General features: G+C 42.1%; 1 protein-coding gene across 2 annotated transcripts in view; it reads right to left on the reverse strand.

Moving 5' to 3' along the window:
- Positions 1-23,069, reverse strand: part of mrvi1 (murine retrovirus integration site 1 homolog) — a 103,306-nt gene that overhangs the window by 10,158 nt on the left and 70,079 nt on the right. For both annotated transcript variants that reach the window (XM_048607007.1, XM_048607008.1), the window contains 5 exons: positions 21,178-21,318; positions 17,186-17,317; positions 7,590-7,743; positions 4,171-4,220; positions 2,228-2,308 (listed from right to left, as the gene is read on the reverse strand). In XM_048607007.1, coding sequence (XP_048462964.1) covers positions 2,228-2,308; positions 4,171-4,220; positions 7,590-7,743; positions 17,186-17,317; positions 21,178-21,318 — 558 coding nt within the window. The remainder of the gene's footprint in view (positions 1-2,227; positions 2,309-4,170; positions 4,221-7,589; positions 7,744-17,185; positions 17,318-21,177; positions 21,319-23,069) is intronic.

A 23,069-nucleotide genomic window follows, 5' to 3' on the forward strand; every position in this document is an offset into this window, starting at 1 on the left:
TGCTGCTTGGCCTGCTGTGTTCATCCAGCCCTGCACCTTGTTGTCTCGGATTCTCCAGCATCTGCAGTTCCTACTATCTCACATCACCTTGTATTTCATGTTCAAAACCCTAATTCTGTACAACGTTTGATTTCTTTTGTTCATTCACACAATTCAACATTGTTGTCCAGACTAGTATTTATTACTGATTCCTAATTGGCCTTGGGAAGGTGGTGATAGCGGTGAGCTACTTTCTGGAACCACATAATCCATGTGGTTTAGGTTTACCCTGTTAGAAAGGAAGATCCAGGATTTACTGTATTTCTTTTACTTACTAACTTCACAAATTTCTGTTAAAATTGCTAAACATGACTTGTTTTTGACAAAAGTAATTCTTGTTTAACCCATGCATTGCAAATGTGAATTTTTCTTGATTGCATCTTGAATTATAAATAAAAACTGTTTCTCCTAAAGTGGTATTGCACTAACTAATCTGGTATTAATTCTGTCAATCCTGCTCTCCACCCCTGAAGGAAGCTGACAGTTTGTGTATTTCAGGACTGCCAAAAAAGAATTATGGTCAGAACCTCTATTATCTCCTCTGTGACTTCTTTCAATCACGACCCAGGAAAGGGGATACCTCATGGCCCAATAACCATAACTTGGGTCAGGGGTGGGATAAGATTGGGGGCATAGGCCAGAAGCCGCACTGGGACCAGTGATTTCTGTCCGTGCCCTTGCTTTCAACAGACATGGGGGCAACCTTCAGGATCCAGTGACTAATCCAACTTGAATCTGCTACTGCTTTCAGAACCATTTTTAAAATTTCAGCTGTATATTGCTTCAATTAATCCATATCAATGCTCTGTCATCATTTGCAAAAAGTTATTTACTCTTCATTGCTGTCTCTTTAGCTCTCCATAAATAGATATTTCCTTCACCCCTTGTAATCTTGACCTCTTATAGTTCTTCTTTCACTTTTGAAAACGCTAATTAAAATCCCTATTTTTCTTTTATGTTGTTTACTAATATGTTTTTCATTTTCCAGTAATCTTTGTATATTCCTCATGTTACTTATAGTATTCAAAGTCCTAACTAAATCATATGTTTCTCTTCTAAGTATCAATGTAATTTCATTTTCTTCCTTTAACCACACAGCTCCATTCTATAACACATCCCACTTTTCATTTTTACAAACACGTTTATGTTCATCAGATCAACTTTTGGCATATTGTCTGTATGCCAGCTTTTCTGTTGAGTTACCCAATTCCTCACCCTCACTGTTGTCTCCCTTTATAAATCAAAAATGTTCCCTTTCATCCATCAAACATTTGAAGATTTCTGTGATATTTCAACATTATTGATAGAATCCCTACAGCGGCCCTCCGAAGAGCATCCCATCCAGACCCATCCCTCTACATACCCCTATAATCCTGCATTCCCCATGGCTAATTCACCCAGCCTAAACATCCCCGGATACTATGGGCAATTTAGCATGTCCTATCAACACAGCCTGCACATCCTTAGACTGTGGGAGGAAACCGGAGCACCCAGAGGGAACCCATGCAGACACAGGGAGAATGTGCTAACTCCACACAGACAGCCACCCGGGGGTGGAATCGAGCGCGAATCCCTGGCGCTGTGAGGCAGCAGTGCTAACTACTAAGCCACCATGCCACCCGATCAAAATTACATTTAGGAAAGATAAAAAGCAGAGTGACTAATTTTGAAAATAGCAAACAAAATAAGAAGGAGTTAATAGTCACAGTCCTTCATTCTCCCACAGGTTTCTAATGTAGAACAGGCATTTATCAAAAATAACTGTAACAAAATATAAGGGAACGTTAAGGCACTTGCAATCTGTGCATGTAATTTTAAAATAATGCATGTAAGATTATACATTTTAGTCGGACAAATAAGGGGGTGGTATTCTAAGAATGCTAAAAATATGTCGCCTCTTACCATATGGAGTAGCTGAGGCAAATAGCACAGATACTTTTAAGGGAAACCTAGAGAAATACATGAGGGAGAAAGGAGTCGAAAGTTATGCTTGCAGGGAGAGATGAAATTAGAAAGGAAGATGTTTGTGCAAAGCATAAGCACTGGCATGGACCTGTTGGGCCAAATAAAGTATTTCTAGTAAAATTAATTATATTTAATTAAATACATTTACAATATTTGTTATATGGCTTATATGAGTTGTCACCTTTTCCCTTATATTCTGATAATAAGCAAGTTGTTGACCTACCACGGTAGCGATGGCAGGCTGCCCGGGAAAGTTAATAAACTTTGGAACCACTGCTACACTGACCCTCCTGCGAGGTACAGTCTGAAACAAAACATAACACACATAATATTGAAATGGTTAAATTCGTAACACTGAGCAACAAGTCAACAGGGGTGAAATCTTAGGCAAAACTGGGTGTTAACATTTTATAAAGAAAATTGAACAATTGACACAGTTGCCTAATGAGCTATTGCTCAAGGACAATTTCACCGCCACTGCTTTTACTCTGCAATTATCAATATTAATGTTTCAGCCTGTGACCATGTAAATAGATTACAACCAAGGTGAAAAATTGTTTACCAGGTGGAAGGACTGTGTTGCTATTAGTGAAACATTGTTTAATGTACTAGTGCAAAATTTCCCATCTATTTTACAGAAATTTTAAACCCTCTTCAGTATAAATAGATTAACGCTTCTCCTGAAATAGCCAGACAGAGGAATCAGCTAGAGATGTGTTGAATGCTTACTATTACTGGCTGTCACTTCTATACTGACGTGTCTCAGAAGGTAAACCAGCAATGTACTGTCCCCAACAAGTTGGAACAATCACAATGATATTCTTCACTTTCTATGCTTTTTACATTCTCCTCAATCGTGATATTAAAAACTAAGCAACCACAGCACATAGCTAAATGTCAGTGAGTCATGGAGCCTTTCTACTGAGCACCAACCCAGCTTCAGTGAAATCAATGTTTCTTTTGATGAATACTAAAAATTCAGTAATAAACACACTAAAATATAAGAGGCAATTTTACTTGTGCAATTTTAGCCAAGGGAGCATTTTACAGGTCAATGGGGAATGAGCAGGAGGACAGGGGACTAATTGGATAGCTCTTTCAAACAGCCAGGACAGATACAAAGGACTGAATTATTTCCCGTGCTGTTGCTTCATGGTTCATGAAACATTTAAAGTATACTATTAAGAAAAATTGTTTAAAAATATTTAACTTGAATTCTTTCCTATTATCCCTCTGTCCCCAAGCGGGGTTCCTACATTTCACTTTGGAAGCAGCAGCAAGTTTGAGTGGCTCAAAGTGAATCTTAAACACTACCCTTTTCCATTAACAAAGAGGTCAACTTGAAAAAGGAGGAAGAACTTGCATTTACACAGCACCTTTCACCAGCATGGGAAGTCTAGAAGTGTTTGCAAGTTGTACTCATTGCTGTAGTGTAGAGAGGTCACATCATATAGTTGATTAGATCACGAGCTTTGATATAAAAACAGAGAGCTGGCTCCAAATTAAATGCACAGGGTAGCCATAGCTCATGGATCTACTCAGAAAGAGGTTAGTTAGACTGAAGGAGGAATCTAAGGCTGTGACTTGTACGTATATGGATGAGTCCAACCTCTATTTTAGTGAACATTAGGGGCATTTTACTAATGAGGACAGTTATATCCACTAGATCATCATTTATCTAAAGACAGAGACATTAAAGGAAAGGCCCACCTTACCTCTCTGATTAGCATAAAGGATCCCACAACTGCCATTCAAAGAAGTGCAAGGGAGTACCCAGGGTAATACTTATCTAACAGTAATTATTACCAAAATATCCAGATGGCCTGTCATTTATCACATTGCGGTTTGTGGGATCTTGCTGTGCATAAATTGGTCGCTGTCTTTCCTAATTGCAACAGTAACTACTCTTCAAAAGTACTTCATTGCTATTAAGAGCTCAGGAACATCCTCCTGATTCAATAATATATTTTCTGATACAGTAAAAGTTCCTTTTGCTTGCTTATCAAACATTTGTAGGTTACAATAAAATGATGTAGATTTGGATGGAGAAACTTCAACAGCTGGAATGGCAGCTGGGTACTTCATAACTGTTTTAAGGATGGCTGGATACTGCAATGACCTTGTCAACGTGAAAATAGACAGGCTTCCATGATTTGGCAATCCTACCTTTCCCAATGTGAGGGACATTGATCGGGCTGTTCTGGGAACTCCATCATCTGAGAACAAAATACAAAACAGTCAATTCTTGAAGATGGGGGCACATATTGTACCTTGAAATTTTATCTCATTGCCACGGTTACTGTAAATTTCAATCTTCACATTAATTCCCATATAACTAAATTTGCTGAGACCCAAATACATTGATGAAGGATTGTTCACTGAGACATCAGCACTACGTACAGCCCTTTCCCAATCAGGCAGCAATATAGGAGGATCTTGGCCTATTGTATGCATGCAGCCTCTTTGAAAAAACTTTCCAAGTAGCTCTGCTCCCAGTCCCCTTTGTCCCGTAGGTCTGCCAATTCCAAACAGGACAATGCAGCAAATGAGAGATAGAAGCACAAATGGAGCTGAGTGGCCTGAATATAAAGGGTGGATACCAATTCTCAGGGATTGTGTGTGTAGCCATCCAGTCACCTAACGCTGAACTCCCTTTCATTAGGCCTTTAAAAAAAACTATGATTGAATTTATTGGAATCACATTGAATCAGCGAGGATAATACATTTCAAAGAAATAACTCATGGCCTCAACTTTTGCAATTGGGTAAGCCAAAAATGAAGATTTGAGAAAGCCAGCGCAATTGTTTTTAGAGCAAAGAAGGTTCAGGAGATTTGATGGAGGTGTTTAAAATCATGAATGGATGTGATAGACTCAATAAGGAGAAACTGTTTCTAATGACAGGAAGCTCAGTAACCAGAGAACACAGATGTAATGTAACTGACAAAAATGGTAGAGGGGAGACAAGAGAAGAAGTTTGCACAGTGAACTGTTGTAATCTGGAACGCACTACCCAAAAGAACAGCTAAGCAAGGTTTCCGGAGGGACCACTCTCTCCGTGACTCCCTTGTCTGCTCCACACACCCCTCCAGCCCCACCACACCCGGCACTTTTCCCTGCAACCGCAGGAAGTGCTACACCTGCCCCCACACCTCCTCCCTCCAGAAAGGAAAGGACCTGTCTCTTTTCTCTGGAGTAAAAACCACCTCAAACCTTAAGAAAGCCAGTTTGTTTTTCCCTCATAAGTTGCTGTAAACTGTGACCAAGAAGTCAGAGACTTTTGTAAGCGTGAACCAGTCACCCTGTGCCTCCTGCAAGCACGTGGAAGTACCTGGGGAAGGAAGACCAAAGAGCAGCAGGTCCTGACAGGACAAAAGGACCATCTGCAGTGTCGAGTTTAAAAACAATATCTTCAAACCAAACCATTAAAGGGTCAATTGTTAAGGGTTAATTGGACATGACAATGAGTAGTTGAAATAAAGTAGAGAAGTACATGAAAAACAGGCCTAATGTAAAAATAGCCTGTTCTGACTAAGGGGAAAACCGCCTGACCTTGAGGGTCTATGGGAACCATCTATTTGTACAGTTTACATGGGGCCACCTAGACTTGTTTTCCATCTATTTTTGAAGGCTGGAAAAGTACTGAAGTTATTACAAAGTGGGGCTTCAGCACATAACCTTAGATTCAGAATAGTATTAATATCAGGGACTTTGCCCCTCTTTGCTCATTGGACTGTTTACCAGTGGGCTGGAGTTCGCGAGACCAGTGCTATGAAATCTGAGATAGAACTCCAGCTGCCACCGTTACCAAAGTCCCCAATGGAGAGAAGGCAGTGTGAGAGTCACTTATTTGTATATATTAGTATGTTTTGTAGTTTAAGCTAATAGATTCACTCATTAGTTTGCAAATGTCTCTAATATATTAAGTAGATTAAGCTAATAAATTTGCTTCATATTAAAGTGCATGTGTCTTCTTGTATTAATTTTGATCAAACCTTCATGAGCCCATTAGATACTTAAAGCCCAACAATACACCATCTCAGCGAACCTTGGGGACAGGATCCATTGGATTACTTTCCCAGTCTTTCCCTCCGCTCATAACACCCTTTTTTCCCTTTGTTTGTGTCTATATGTGTGTGCAGGGGTGGGGGGGGTGTGGTTTATGGTGGGGTTGGAATTTTAACTAATAGCTATATGTCACCAGTTCATAATTGTTTATCTGCAATTAGAATCTATTTATTTGTAATAAATAGTCATTCTTGTTAGAATATAAACCTGGTCTGTAATTTCTGTCAACCTTGGTCTAAAAGATAAGTAAATTGGGGAACTTTGTGTACTTTTTATAAAATCTTTAACTTTTGAGACGGCTCCAGGAATAGCAGGACTTGATTTCCCATGCATTAACTCAGTGAGGTGTAACACTTGAGTTTTGCTATAGTACAATAAAGGGTGAGTGCAAGCCAGGATGAAGGGGGTGTCCTACCTGGGGATATTACGGAAACTATGGGGTTCCTTTGGATAGTTCAATTCTGCCACCTATTGTTGATGAATTGATACTACAACCATTTTCATGCCTGGTTTGTTGTAGGCTGGCTGCCTGCAGAATTTAAAGAATGTAACAGTTGGATGAGTTCCCGTCACTTGTTTTGTTTCTCTTGGAACTTTCTTTGAAGTTGCCCAGTTATAATCCCAGTGTGAGAGACAAAAGTACAGTCCCAAAGCAACAACAACCCTTTCCCAATTTTGATAACTTGTTCTCAACTCACTGAGCACTCTTTCTTCCTGAATACTTCCTGCTCACCTAGCATCCACCACTTTATTTAAATTTAATTCAAGGATTTCAGTGACTGACTGAATGCCAATTTTGAAGAAGGAGATAGAAATAACTAGCGTTTTATTCCATCCAATCTAATCCTACTCTCCTGGTAACTACCATTCCTTTTAATACCTTTATCCAGTTTGCCACTCTCCTGCTTGCTTCCCATACCCTTTAATAACCCTTTAGATCATGGATGGAACTGTGTTAGCTAAATAATTAGAAGGAAAGTATGTGGATGCAGTACATTGACTTGGGTACCAGATTAGATCAGGGTAAAACCAGGTACAGGATAACAACAGGATTAACACTGGTATATAAAGCTAGAATTACACTAAAATGACAAAGGGATGCCACCAGGATAACAACAGGTTCAGGATTAAGACCAGCAAGAAAACACCAGCATTAACCCTAGAATAAAACAGAATTACACCAAAAGAATAAAAGGATTATCTTTATATAACATCAAGTTCAGAACAACACTAGGATAAGACTAGAATAAAACCAGGATTAGACCATGGGGGTTTGTTTTTCACATTATGCTGCCTAGCTGACATGAAACTGATTCTCTCTACCTCGTTGCATGGGAAGGTCATGATTTCTGCTGCAAAGCTTCTCGCAGCAACCAGACCAAGATGAGGAACTCATTGCATGGCCATTTGAGTCCTGTGAGTCTTGACAAGCATATATTGGAGTGAGATCTCTAGTGATCAAACCAAAAGGCTTTATCAGGGCAGTCCCGGAAACGCAGAGAGGACCATGTGTTCCTACCACTACTATCTCCGTATGGGCCATAAGTACGGTTTGAATTCTGATTGGCCAGCTTCTTGAATTCTGTTAGCTCAGCATGATCCTTCTCATACATCCTCTTCAAGTTCTCCACGTACTGCATCATCACCTCCGTGGCCTTGGACATTCGTTTCTCCTGTAAACATGGAACATATCCTCAGATTAACTACAGACACTCTTAAAGACACCGTGCAAAAAAAGGCACTGCTAGATTATCTGTGTTTCTCCAATTCTGGTCCTTTTGTATTTCCAATTCTTATTTGCTTCACCATTAGCCCTGTGCCTTCAGCTAACTGAGTCCTAAACTCTAAAATTCCTTCCCTTTGCTTCTCTGACACTACCTCTCTGTCCTTCTTAAATTCCAGCTATTTGAATAAACCTTTTAGTAGGGAAGGCAATGACCTAGTGGTATTATCGCTCGACTATTAATCCAGAAACTCAGCTAATGTTCTGGAGACCCAGGTTTAAATTATTGAATTTGAATTCAATAATTAAAAAAATTGTCTGGAATTAAGAATCTACTGATCACCATGAAATCATTGCCGATTGTTGGAAAAACCCATCTGGTTCACTAATGCCCTTCACAGAACAAAATCTACCAATCTCACCTGATCTGGCCGACATGTGACTCCAGCAATGTGGTTGACTCTCAACTGTCCTCTGAAATGGCCTAACCAGCCACTCAGTTGTACCAATCACTACAAAGTCTCAAAGAAATGAAACCGAACGCATTACCTGGCATCGACCTAGGCGCCAGAAAAGACAACAGCAGAAACACCCTGTCAACCCTGCAAAGTCCTCCTCGCTAACATCTGGGGGTTCATGCCAAAATTGGGAGAGCTATCTCACAGACTAGTTAAGCAACAGCCTGACATAGTCATACTCACAGAATCATGCCTTACAGACAATGTCCCAGACACCACCATCACTATCCCTGGATACGTCCTGTCTCACCAGCCGGACAGACCCTGCAGAGGGGGCGGGACAGTGGTATACAGTTGGGAGGGAGTTGCTCTGGGAGTCCTCAACACTGACTCCGGACCCCATGAAGTCTCATGGCTTCAGGTTAAACATGGGCAAGGAAATCTCTTGCTAATTACCAAATACCATCCTCCCTCAGCTGATGAATCAGTATTCCTCCATGTTGAACAACACTTAGAGGAAGCACTGAGGTTGGCAACGGCACAAAATATTCTTCGGTGGGGGATTTCAATGTCCACCACCAAGACTGGCTCAGCAGCAGTACTACTGATCGAGCTGGTTGAGTCCTAAAGGACATAACTGTGAGTCTGAGTCTGCGGCAGGAGGAGAGGGAACCAACAAGAGGGAACAACATACTTGGCCTCATCCTTACCAATCTGCCAGCTGCAGTTGCATCTGTCTAGGACAGTATTGGTAAGAGTGACCATCGCACAGTCCTTGTGGAGATGAAGTCCCAACTTCACATTGACAATAACTTCCATCGTGTTGTGGGCACTATCACTGTGCTAAATGGGACAGACTTCACACAGATCTAGCAACTCAAGACTGGCATTCGTGAGGTGCTCTGGAACATTAACAGCAGCAGAATTGTACTCCAGCACAACCTGTAACCTCATGGCCCGGCCCCCCCACTCAACCATTACCATCAAGCCAGGGGATCAACCCCAGTTCAATGGAGAATGTAGGAGGGCATGCTAGGAGCAGCACCAAGCATACCTGAAGATGAGGTATCAACCCGGTGAAGCCAACAAACAGGACTGCTTGCACGCTAGACAGTGAAAGCAGCAAGTGATAGACAGAGCTAAGTGATCCCACAACCAACGGATCAGATCTGAGCTCTGCAGTCCTGCCACATCCAGTCATGAATGGTGGTGTACAATTAAACAACTCACTGGAGGAGGAGGTTCCACAAATATCCCCATCCTCAATGATGGAAGAGCCCAAAACATCAGTGCAAAAGATAAAGCTGAAGCATTCGCAGCAATCTTCAGCCAGAAGTGCCCTGTGGATGATCCATCTCGGCTTCCTCCAGTGGTCCCCAGCATTACAGATACCAGTCTTCACCCAATTTGATTCACTCCATGTGACATTAAGAAAAGGCTGGAGACACTGGATACTACAAAGGCTACCAGCCCTGACAACATTCCAGCAATAGCACTGAAGACTTGTGCTCCAGAACTTACCCTCCCCTAGCCAAGCTGTTATCTACTCAGCAATGTAGAAAATTGCCCAAGTATGTCCTGTACACAAAAAGCAGGACAAATCTAACCTGGCCAGTTACCGCCCCATCAGTCTCCTCTCAATCATCAGTAAAGTGATGGAAGGTGTCATCAACAGTGCTATCAAGCAGCACCTGCTCAGAAATAGCCTGCTCACTGACGCCCAGTTTGGGTTCCGCCAGGGCCACTCAGCTCCTGACCTCATTACAGCCTTAGTTCAAACATGGACAAAAGAGTGAATTCCAGAGGTGAGGTGAGAGTGACAGCCCTTGACATCAAGGCTGCATTTGACTGATGTCCTGAATCCCTCACTATCAACATCCTGGGGTTATCACTGACCAGAAACTCAACTGGACTCACCACATAAACACAGACTACAAGAGCAGGCCAGAAGCTATGTGTACTGTGGCGAACAACTCACCTCCTGACTCCTCAAAGCCTGTCCACCACCTACAAGACACAAGTCAGGAGTGTGATGGAATACTCCCCACTTGCCTGGATGAGTGCAGCCCCAACAACACTCAAGAAGCTTGACACCGTTCAGGACAAAGCAGCCCGCTTGAGTGGCACTACATCCACAAGCATCCACTCCCTCCACCACCAACACTCAGTAGCAGCAGTGTGTACTATCTACAAGATGCACTGCAGAAATTCACCAAAGATGTTCAGACAGCACCTTCCAAACCCACGACCACTTCCATCTAGAAGCATAAGTGCAGCAGACATATGGGACACCACCACCTCCAAGTTCCCCTCCAAGCCAGTCACCATCCTGATTTGGAAGTATATCGCCGTTCCTTCACTGTCACCAGGTCAAAATCCTGGAATTTTCTCCCTAATGGCATTGTGGGTCAACCCACAGCAGGTAGACTGCAGCAGCTCAAGAAGGCAGCTCACTACCACCTTCTTAAGAGCAACTAGGGATAGGTAAGAAATGCTGGCCAGCCAGCGATGTCCATATCCCACAAAAATGAATAGAAAAAAAAATTTGGCCACTTGTCCTTTATCATTTCATGTGGCTTGATGTCAAATTTTATTTGATAAAGTTCCTGTGAAGTGGTTTGGAATGATTTACTGCATTGAAGGTGCTAAGTACAAGACATTTTTGATTAAATAAAAGGATAAAACTGTGGCAGATAGTGTTCAACATGACAAAGTGCAAGGTCATCCACTTTAGACCTAAGTAGCTGGGAACCGGAGGAGCAGAGACATTTAAGGATCTGAATACAGAAATAATTAAAATCTATTTTGTCAGGGACAAAAATAGTTTAAAAGGATAACATTAGTTTTTTCCTCGGAAGGACTGGAATACAAAGAGTTGGAAGTTTTGCTAGACTTGAATAGTGATTCGGTTAGATCTCACTGGACTAACTGCATTCTGTTCTGGGTGTTACAACTCAGAAAAGATACTTTAATTTCAAAGGGTTGCATTGATATGGTATCAAAAATAATAATTTGTTTTTGACAAAATGTTGTCTGCTCGCCCATTAGCCAGCTGCCATGAAACTGAGTCTCTCAAAATGATGTCAACAAGGAAGACTCTTGTTTACATTGCACTTTTCATGAGTACTATGTATTTCAAAGTGCTTCACAGCCATTAGTTTAAAGCATAGTCACTGTTATAATGTAGGAAACACAGCTCCCAAATTGCGCATTGCAAACCTTTACAAACAGTGGTGTGATTATGACAAGATTATCTGTCATTGTGAAGTTGACTGAGATAGGCCAGGACACTAAAGAAATCTCTCTGCCCGCTTTGTGAAAACACTGCCGTGAGAGCTTTTATATTCATTTCAAATGAATTAACGTGACCTCAGTGTATGCAACATTCAAAATACACTCTGCAACAATACTATGCTCCCTCAGCACTGCATTTGACAGCCTAGATTTTGTGCACAAAACTTGGGGTGGAACATGCATCCATGACCTTGAGACTCAGAGGTGAGAGTATGACCATCTAAGGCACAGCAGGCTCTGTTAAAAGGAGCTAAAATCAAGAATAAACAGTGAAATTTTGAGAGATAGTAGGAACTGCCGAAGAAGGGTCCAGACCCGAAACGTCAGCTTTCCTGTTCCTCTGATGCTGCTTGGCCTGCTGTGTTCATCCAGCTCTACACCTTGTTATCTTATAAGTGAAATTTTGAGGACAGGTTACATAAACCTGGTTTGCATTCCCTTGAATATGGGAGATAAGTGATCAGATGGAGGTATTTAAAATGTTAAGAATTTAATAAAGCAAACAAACAGAATTTTTTTTCAAGTGGGAGGGTGGATATAATTTTAAAATTGGAGCTAGGAGTCCATGGGAAATATTAGGAAGTACTTCTTTACACAAAGGATGGAAATCAGCAACTCTCTCCTGCAAAAAGCTATGAAAAGTGGGCTGGGGCAAGGGAAAGTTGGGCAATTGGAGCTTTCAAACATGAAAGCTTTTCGAATTCTTTAACATGAGCATCAAATGTTGAGTGGCTTAATCCCATGATACAGCTGATATTAAAGGTGGTGATGTGTTCTACATTCGGTGAATGATTGCCCTTTTGAGAGGTATGGAGGTCAGAGGCAATGTTTGCACCTCTCCTCATGCGTTGATATAAGATGACAAAAAGAAACTCTGTGGCACTCGAAAGCCATTGAAGCCAATGGTATATTTAGCTGCTTAACAAAACCATTGGAAGAAGTTGTGATTTAGCAATACAGGTCTCTATAGTTATGTATCACATTGAGTAATGAGTCCATTTGCAGTTATTGAGACATGAGGGAGAGAGGGCTTCAGAGTGCAGGGAGAAATCATAAGGTTAGGGAAAGAGTATAGAGAGTTTAGAACATAGAACATAGAACATTACAGCACAGTACAGGCCCTTCGGCCCTCGATGTTGCGCCGACCTGTGAAACCAATCTGAAGCCCATCTAACCTACACTATTCCATTATCATCCATATGTTTATCCAATGACCATTTAAATGCTCTTAAAGTTGGCGAGTCTACTACTGTTGCAGGCAGGGCATTCCACGCCCTTACTACTCTCTGAGTAAAGAACCTACCTCTGACATCTGTCCTATATCTATCACCCCTCAATTTAAAGCTATGTCCCCTTGTGCTAGCCATCACCATCCGAGGAAAAAGGCTCTCACTGTCCACCCTATCTAATCCTCTGATCATCTTGTATGTCTCTATTAAGTCACCTCTTAACCTTCTCTCTAACGAAAACAGCCTCAAGTCCCTCAGCCTTTCCTTATAAGACCTTCCCTCCATAACAGGCAACATCCTGGTAAATCTCCTCTGCACCCTTTCCAATGCTTCCACATCCTTCCTATAATGCGGCGACCAGAACTGGATGCAATACTCCAAGTGCGGCCGCACCAGAGTTTTGTACAGCTGCAACATGACCTCATGGCTCCAAAACTCAATCCCTCTACTAATAAAACCTAACACACCGTACGCCTTCTTAACAACCCTATCAACCTGGGTGGCAACTTTCAGTGATCTATGCACATGGACACCGAGATCTCTCTGCTCATCCACACTACCAAGAATCTTACCATTAGCCCAGTACTCTGTATTCCTGTTACTCCTTCCAAAGTGAATCACCTCACACTTTTCTGCATTAAACTCCATTTGCCACCTCTCAGCCCAGCTCTGCAGCTTATCTATGTCCCTCTGTAACCTGCAATATCCTTCCGCACTATTCACAACTCCACTGACTTTAGTGTCATCCGCAAATTTACTAACCCATCCTTCTGTGCCGTCATCCAGGTCATTTATAAAAATGACAAATAGCAGTGGCCCCAAAACAGATCCTTGCGGTACACCACTAATAACTGAACTCCAGGATGAACATTTCCCATCAACCACCACCCTCTGTCTTCTTACAGCTAGCCAATTTCTGATCCAAATCGCTAAATCACCCTCAATCCCATGCCTCCGTATTTTATGCAATAGCCTGCCGTGGGGAACCTTATCAAACGCTTTACTGAAATCCATATACACCACATCAACCGCTTTACCCTCATCCATCTGTTTGGTCACCTTCTCAAAGAACTCAATAAGGTTTGTGAGGCATGACCTACCCTTCACAAAACCGTGTTGACTATCCCTAATCAAATTATTCCTTTCTAGATGATTATAAATCCTATCTCTTATAATCCTTTCCAACACTTTACCCACAACCGAAGTAAGGCTCACTGGTCTATAATTACCAGGGTTGTCTCTACTCCCCTTCTTGAACAAGGGGACAACATTTGCTTTCCTCCAGTCTTCTGGCATTATTTCTGTAGACAATGACGACATAAAGGTCAAAGCCAAAGGCTCTGCAATCTCCTCCGTAGCTTCCCAGGGAATCCTAGGATAAATCCCATCCGGCCCAGGGGACTTATCTATTTTCACACTTTCCAGAATTGCTAACACCTCCTCCTTATGAACCTCAATCCCGTCTAGTCTAATAGCCTGTATCTCAGTATTCTCCTCGACTACATTGTCTTTTTGCTGTGTGAATACTGATGAAAAATATTCATTTAGCGCCTTTAGTTTAGTTGGATTCTGTCTCCCTTCTTCCTTTGCTCCTATGTTATTTTAACGGCTGCACATCATGAAGTCTTTCACTGACAGTAAAGTGCTTTGGATGTCTGGTGATCCTGAAAGACACCACATAAATGCAAGTTTTTATATGTCTTCTCTATTCGCCTAATAACTACCCCCACTCTGTTTTCTCTTCCTTGCTTTTACTTCCGCCAGGTTTTCCACTCTTGTTTTCACATTTTTAGTTCCCCTTCCCTCAGATACCCCCTCCCTCAGATCACCCATCCTTAATCTCCCTGCCCAGGTTTACTGGAGATATTTAGTTTCTTTGAGCTTCTCACACACAAGCTGCCAATATAAAACTGGGAGTAAAACTCTTTAATTCCAGAAGACACAACTTCAACAAAGAAAATAGAACCCCTTAAAGATCAGCAAAGCCGCCTATGTGTGGAACAGCAGGAGACGAGGGAGATACTAAACAAGCATTTTGCATCAGCGTTTACTATAGAGAAGGATATGGAAGATAGAGAACATGGGGAAATAAATAGTGGCATCTTGAAAAATGTCCATATTACAGAGGAGGTGGTGCTGAACATCTTAAAACATATAAAGGTGGATAACTTCCCGGGACTTGATCAGATGTACCCGAGAACTCCGTGGGAAGCTGGGGAAGTGATTGCTGGGCCCCTTACTGAGATATTTGTATCAGCGATAGCCACAGGTGAGGTGCTGGAAGACTGGAGGTTGGCCAACGTGGTGCCACAATTTAAGAAAGGTGGTGAAGAAAAGCCAGGGAACTATAGACCTATGAGCCTTATATCAAGTTGGCAAGTTGTTGGAGGGAATCCTGAGGGACAGGATTTTAATGTATTTGGAAACGCAAGGACTGATTAGGGATAATCAACATGGCTTTGTGCTAAGGCGTTTGACGAGGTACCTCATGGTAGACTGGTAGCAAGGTTAGATCACATGGAATACAGGGAGAACTAGCCATTTGGATACAGAACTGGCTCAAAGGCTGAAGACAGAAGGTAGTGGTGGAGGGTTGCTTTTTAGACTGGAGGCCTGTGATCAGCAGTGTGCCACAGAGATCAGTGCTGGGTCTACTGCTTTTCATCATTCATAAAAAATGATTTGGATGTGAACATTGGAGGTATGGTTAGTAAGTTTGCAGATGACACCAAAATTGGAGGTGTAATAGACAGCAAAGAAAGTTACCTCAGAGTACAATGGGATCTTCATCGGATGGGTCAATGGGCCGAGGAGTGGCAGACGGAGTTTAATTTAAATGTGAGGTGCTGCATTTTGGAAAGGCAAATCAGGGCAGGACTTGTATGCTAAATTGTAAGGTCATGGGCAGTGTTGCTGAACAAAGAGACCTTGGAGAGCAGCCTCATAATTCCTTGAAAGTGAAGCTGCAGGTAGACGGATAGTGAAGAAGGCATTTGTTATGTTTGCTTTTATTGATCAGTGCATTGAATATAGAAATTGGGAGATCATGTTGCGGCTGTACAGGACATTGGTTAAGCCACTGTTAGAATACCGTGTGCAATTTTGGTCTCCCTGCTATAGGAAGGATGTTGTGAAACTTTAAAGGGCTCAGAAAAGATTTACAACGATTTTGCAAGGGTTGGAGGGTTTGAATAATAGGGAGAGGCTGAATAGGTTGGGGTTATTTTCCCTGGAGCATCAGAGGCTGAGGGGTGACCTTATAGAGGTTTATAAAATCATGAAGTGCATGGATAGGGTAAGTAGACAAGGTCTTTTCCCCGGGGTGGAGGAGTCCAAAACTAGAGGGCATAGGTTTAAGGTGAGAGGGGAAAGATTTAAAAGGGACCTAAGGGGCAACTTTATCATGCAGAGGGTAGTGCATGTAAGGAATGAACTGCCAGAGGAAGTGGTGGAGGCTGGTACAATTACAACTTTTAAAAGTCATCAGGATGGGTATATGAATAGGAAGCATTTAGAGGGATATGGGCCAAACGCTGGCAAAAAGGATTAAATTAATTTAGGATATCTGGTTGGCATGGATGAATTGGACTGATGGGTCTGCTTCCATGCTGTACATCTCTATGAGTCTATTACAATGTAAAACGAGGTCATTTAGCACAACATATCTGCATCAGCTCTCTGGGTATTTTAATTTAGTATCAATTTCCTTCCTTTTCCTCTTAACCCTGCATATTGCTTCTAGTTAAATAATAATCTGATGCCTCCTGAAAGCCTCAATAAAACCTGCTTCGCCTACACTTCCAGGCAGTGCTTTCTAGACCCCAAATACTTGATGTATGAAAAAGATCATTTTCATCTCACATTTGCTTGAAGTCACATGATCAAACTTCCTAGCATACTTATTATTAAACTTATTACATCAATTGACCAAGCAAGACCCTCAGTTCTAACAAGAAACATTTTTTCAAGAAGGCAGTTTCTCAAAGTAACTGAGAAAGGACAATAAATGCAGGTCTTGCCAGTGACACGCACAGCCTGAGAATGGATATGAAATTGGAGTTGACTTTGAGAAAAGTGAAGATCAAGAGGTGACTTCAATTAGTTTTCTCTGATAATGAATAGGAAATTCAAGGCTGGTCTGAATACACTGTAGGGAAGGGAGTCAAATTTTGGGGGACAGAGCTGAAATTTCAGGACCTCAGGATAAATATAGTGGTCCAGCTGAAACATGTTACACATAGGGTGGTAGACCTGTGCTGTGAGTTATAGTGTCAATAGGGTGACTGGGCACATGTGTCCTCTGGAGATAGCGGAGATTGAGAGGGGTGGGGGAGTAGCTGGGACTTGAGACATTTTAGGGAAAGAGAGGTTTGTGTGGACTGTTTTTGTCCAGTTATTCAGTGATACTCACCTGTCGAACAGCCCCCACCATTTCAGCTCGACCAGACAGTCTGACAGCCAACCGTTGGAGGACAGTGATGGTCTCTAGGAGCCTCTGCTGAGCATCTCGTTGGTCAGAGTGTACCCAAAGTGAAGTTGAGGACTGCAAGACAGATGGAATTAAATTAAAGTAAAGCAAGGACAAGTTTTCATTTTAGAGTACCTTTCATGACTTCAGCTTGCCCCAGAAGCACACATAAACAATAGTCACAGTGATAATGCAAGAAACAGGGAGAGGTGATGGGACAGTGGTGTTGTGATTGAGCTAGTATTCCAGTGAAATAGGAAATGTTTTGGAGACCCAAGTTTGCATCCCATCTTGGCAGTTGATGAAATTTGAATTCAATAAAATGTGGATTTTTAAAAAAAATCTAGTGATGACCGTGAATTGATCGTTGTAAAAACCTTTCTGACTTGCTAATGTATTGTCAGAAATGAAATCTACTATCATGACTGACCAACATGTCACTCCATATCCATAGTGGAAATGTGGTTCACTCTTAACTGCTAGGCCTCCAAAAAGACTAAGAAAGCTACTCCGTTGTATCAAATCACTAAAAAATCTTAAGAAAGAAATGAACCTGATGAACGACCTAGCATTGACCTAAGCATCAGAAAGAACCACAACAAACTCAGGCCTGCAGAACAAAATCCCTACAGTACAGAAATCCCTAACACCGTGCCGAAGAATCGTCCCATAGACTGGTCAAACAACATTCTGACTGAGTCATACTCACGGAATCATACCTAATAACGTCCATCATCACCTCTGGGTATGTCCTATCCCAGGGGCAGAGGTGGTGACGCTGTGGTATACAGTCAGGAGGGAGTTTTTGTAGGAGTCCCTAACATTGACTGTAGACCCCTTGAAGTCTCATAGAATCTAGTCAAACATTGTCAAGGAAACCTCCTCCTGATTACCACATTTCGATTTTCCTCAATTGATAAATCAGTACTCCTCCATGTTGGAGAATGCATGGAAGGAGTAGATTGGTAAATTCCATCACCAAGTGTGGCTTGGCAGTGCCACTACTGACAGAGCCAGTCAAATCCGAAAGGGCATAGCTGCTAGACTGGATCTGCAATTTGAACTTACCCTCACCAATCTGTCTACCACAGATGCATCCATGATGTTATCAGTAAGAGTGACCACTGCAAAGTCCTTTTGGAGACTAGCTTCAGTCCTCACATTGAGGATCTTATTGTGTGGCATTACTAAATGGGATAAGTGCTAAATAGGATAAACTTCAAACAGATCTAGCATCCATGAGGTGCTGTGAGCCATCAGCAGCAGTAGAATTGTACTCCAGCACAATCTGCAACCGCATGGCCCAGCAAATCCTCCACTCTATCATTACTGTCAAACCAGAGAATAACCCTAGTTCAATGAGGAGTCCAGGGCGTGTCAGGAGCATACCTAAAAATGAGGTGTCAACCTGGTGAAGCTACATCACTGAATTACATGGGTGCCTCAAGTGATATTCAGACCTAAACAATTCCATAAACAATAGACCAGATCTAATCTCCTGCAGTCCTGCCATATCCAATTGTGAATGGTGGTGGACAAACAACTCACTGGAGGAGAGGGCTGCACATATATCCCTATTCTGAATGGTGAGGGATCCCACCAAATTAGTGCAAAAGATAAGGCTGAAGCACTTGCAACATTCTTCACCCAGAAGTGCCCAGTGGATGATCTATTGCAGCCTCCTCCACATGTCCCCAGCAACACAGTTCTCAGTCTTCAGTCAATTCAATACACTCCACAAAAGAAATGGCTGAAGGCACTGAACACTGCAAAAGCCTAACAACATTCCAGCAGTAGTATTGGATTCATGTACTCTAGAACTTGCTGTGTCCCTAGCCAAGCTGTTCCAGTACAGCTGCAAAACTGGCATTCAGCTAGAAATGTGGAAAATTGCCCAGGCATGTCCTCTACATAAAAAGGTCCAATCCAACCCGTGAAATTACTATCGATCATCATAAAGTGATGGAAGATGGCATCAACTGTGCTATCAAGCACCACGTACATAGCATTAATCTGCTCAGTGTTGCTCAGTTTACGTTCTGTCAGGGCCACTCACTTTCTGACCTCATTACAGCCTTGGTTCAAACATGGACAAAAGAGCTGAATTCCAGAAGAGAGGTGAGAGTTATTGCCCTTAACACCAAGCTGCGCTTGACCAAGTCTGGCATCATGGACCCCTAGCAAAGCTAGAGTTAATGGGAATTGGGAGCTGTGGGGAAACTCTCCACTGTTTGGAATCATACTTGGCACATAGGAAGATGATTGTGGTTGTTGCTGGTCAATCATCTCAGCTCCAGGATATCTCTGCAGGAGTTCCTCAGGATAGTGGCCTAGGCTCAACCATCTTCAGCTGCTACATCAATGACTTTCCCTCCATCATAAGGTCAGAAGTGGGGATGTTTGCTGGTTATTCCTTAATGTTGATCACCATTCACCATTCCTCAGATACTGAAGCAGTCCATGTTAAAATGTAACAGGTCCTGGACGATATCCAGGCTTTGGCTGACAAGGGGCAAGTTACACTTGCTCTAGTGCCAGATAATGACCATCTCCAATAAAAGATAATCTAAGCATCACCCTTGGACATTCAATGGTTTAGCAATTCCCCACTTTCAACATCTCAGGGGTTACAAGTGACCAGAAACTGGACTAGCCAAATAAATACTGGGGCTATAGGGGCAGTGGATGAGTGCAGCTCCAACAACACTCAAGAAGCTTGACACCATTTGATTGACATCATGTCCACCACCTTAAACCTTCACTCCATCCATTCCCACTGTTCAGTAGCAGCAGTGTGCACCAGCAACAAGACGTGCTGCAGAATTTCACCAAAGATCCTCAAACAGCCCTTTTCAAACCCACGACCACTTCCATCTAGAAGGACAAGGACAGCAGACATATGGAAACACCACTATGTTCAAGTTCCCCTTCAAGCCCCTCATCATCCTGACTTGGAAATATATTACTATTCCATCATTGTTGATGCTTCAAAATCCTGGAACTTGGAATTCCCTCCCTAACAGCACTGTAGGTGTATCTTTGAGAAGACAGCTCACCACCACCTTCACAAGGGCAACCATGGATCAGCAATAAGTGCTGTCCGAGCCAGAAATGCCCACATCCCACTAATTAATGTGCACAGCAAGGACCCATAAACAGTAATGTGATTAATGATACTGAGCTTTAAAGTAGTGCTATTTGAAAGACAGATATTTTCCAGATCACTAGAAACAATATCCCTACTCTTCTGAAAAGCAAGGTTTCTCTCTCTCAAAAAGGTGTTACAGTTGCCTGGTTTTGCTCCTGTGTGGTGTCTTGGGATGTTCAGTATTTTAGAGGTGCTGTACAGATGCAACTTGCTTAGATGTCATTTAGAAATGATTTGCAATACAATGATTGAGTCATTCCTAGCTCCGAATAGGATCTAGCAACCCGTCAAGTGCTGGCCCAGCATTTACCTCTCGATGTTGGATGCCCATCTCTGCCACCATTCTGCCTCATTTTGAAATTGTGACTTAAAGTATGATGTAGTTTGGAGGACGGAATGCTTCCATTTTGAATGATTGGTAGCAAGCACTTTCCCCCAATAAAAGTCAATGCTGCTGTGCTTCAAGGAGAGGTTTTCATTATCTTTGAAGCATTTTCTCTTCCTCCTCTGGAACATTGGCCACTTGAGAATTGTGAAAACAGGATCTTGCAGAGGAGATACTTCTCGATTATACAGACACAATGTCCAGTCCATTGAAATTGATTTTGCTGGAGTTTTGCCTGAATCCTGCTTATGGAACCTTCAACAACGGTAATGGGGAAGTGTACAAAGATTATTAGAATTATGTCCTAAGGGAGCCTCATTCCCATCAGACATATTGGATTAGAAAGTTATGTTTGTGTGCGCAAAGATTGACATCAGTGGATTCATGAGTAGTGTTTCTCACCTTCATCTCTGCTTTGAAGTTTTCGAGTTCCTTTTCTGTATTTTCCTCAGCAAGGTTTCTCGCTCTCTCTGCCAGACCCAGCCTTGCTTCCAATGTATAACTATCATTCTTAAAAGCCAGGGAGAGCTGTATAAATGTATTCTGTCCGAAAAAAAATAAAACTTGAAATTTTATGCATTGTACATAGACACACAGGTAGGAGTGATGCAGTACAGGCAACGTCTCTCCTCTTTGTCTTATAAACCTATTGCTCTCATCGAATCTTACATGACAAGAGGAAGTCATTCAGCCCATTTTTCCTGTGCTAATTTTGTGAAACTAATGAGTTCCACTCCCCTGCTTTTTCATCACAATCCTGCAAATATTTCCTTTTCAAATATTTATCCAATTCAGGGTGACTAAACCCATCTCTGTTAAGGGATGCCTTTAGTCCCCTATTTTAAGAACAGTCTGTAGGTGTCCACAATTGGACACAATACTCTAGATGAGACCTTACCAGGATTTTATAAAGAATTAACTTCCTTGTTTTGTTTCTTATTTCTATGCTGAATCAATAAAACCAAGAATTTCATTTGCTTTTTAACAGCTTTCTCAATTTGTTCTGCACTTTCAAAGATTTATGTACATACAGCTCAGGTCTTGAAGCTTTAGCATTCCTTTTGAAAATGGGCCATTTCAGTTTATATTGCCTCACTTTCTTAAGTGTTTCATTAAAACGCATTTCTTTAACTTAGTTAATATAAAAGTACAGGAAATACTTAACAGATCTGTAAGCATCTATGGAGACAGAGGAAGTGTCCACAGGTTGAATTTTATATGCTCCCACGGGACATGTTTTCAGCAACATGGTACATGAGCCCGTAAAGTAAGTTGTGTGTCTAGCCCACCACCTTCCCACTCAGCCTGAGTTCACTCTGATGGTATGGTGCACAAGTGACCCCAACGTTACCCTATCCGTGTCATAATATGGTTAGATTGGCCTGACAGGTCAGAGTGGACAATTCATTTTTTAGTACAATGGGAAGGATGTGGGGGTGCTAGATTTGAGGGGTGACTTTTGTGCAAAAGGGGCACAACTCCTTAAGATAGATTGTCCTCCTTTCTTCCTCCCTGCCTACACTGGAAAAAGTATACCATATGCCATCCCCCCAAGCTACCTCCCCCGCTCCCCGCCAGGATGCACATCTCTCAATGTCTAACAGTATTTACTTATGTTGTTCCAAGTGTCAACGGGGCCCTTGTTGGGACTGCAGGATCTGCTGCCAATTAGTGTGATTGTAGCTCTGAGAGTGGTCTTCTTCCTACTGAGGAGTGGAAGACCCACTCTGCCCTTATTAATATCATCTGTAGCATAATGTCATTGTAGGGCAGATGTGTTTTCTTCAACATTTTAGTTGGGAGGGGTGGTGTAGCATGAGGCAAGTAGACAGCTTCCCCATACAATTTAACCCAATGTCTCAGACTTAAGACATTTTCCTGATCTGGTAAACTGTTAGAAATATAGATTTCTTCCTGTCTTCATTTTGTGTTTTCTCCCTTACTAGAGTTGCTTTGCACCTACATTTCAGAAAGTACAATTGTTTTAGGATTATTCATGCCCTCTGGCTTCAATTTTCATGGAATTGCTCTAAATTTCCATGCGGTACACTGACACATTCAGGAAGGGACCACGAGTTGAACAATTTCCATAGAGACATCAGTGAAACTACTGCTACCAATGGTGCGTCCTGTTCAGTCAAATGATACCAAACTCACCAATCTGCCTTCAAATCCAAACAATCCAAATATTAAGTAAAGAGATAACAAGGTGTAGAGCTGGATGAACACAGCAGGCCAAGCAGCATCAGAGGAGCAGGAAGGCTGACGTTTCGGGCCTAGACCCTTCTTCAGAA

This window comes from Rhincodon typus, chromosome 17 (assembly GCF_021869965.1).
Source record: "Rhincodon typus isolate 14 chromosome 17, sRhiTyp1.1, whole genome shotgun sequence".
NCBI classification, from domain to species: domain Eukaryota; kingdom Metazoa; phylum Chordata; class Chondrichthyes; order Orectolobiformes; family Rhincodontidae; genus Rhincodon; species Rhincodon typus.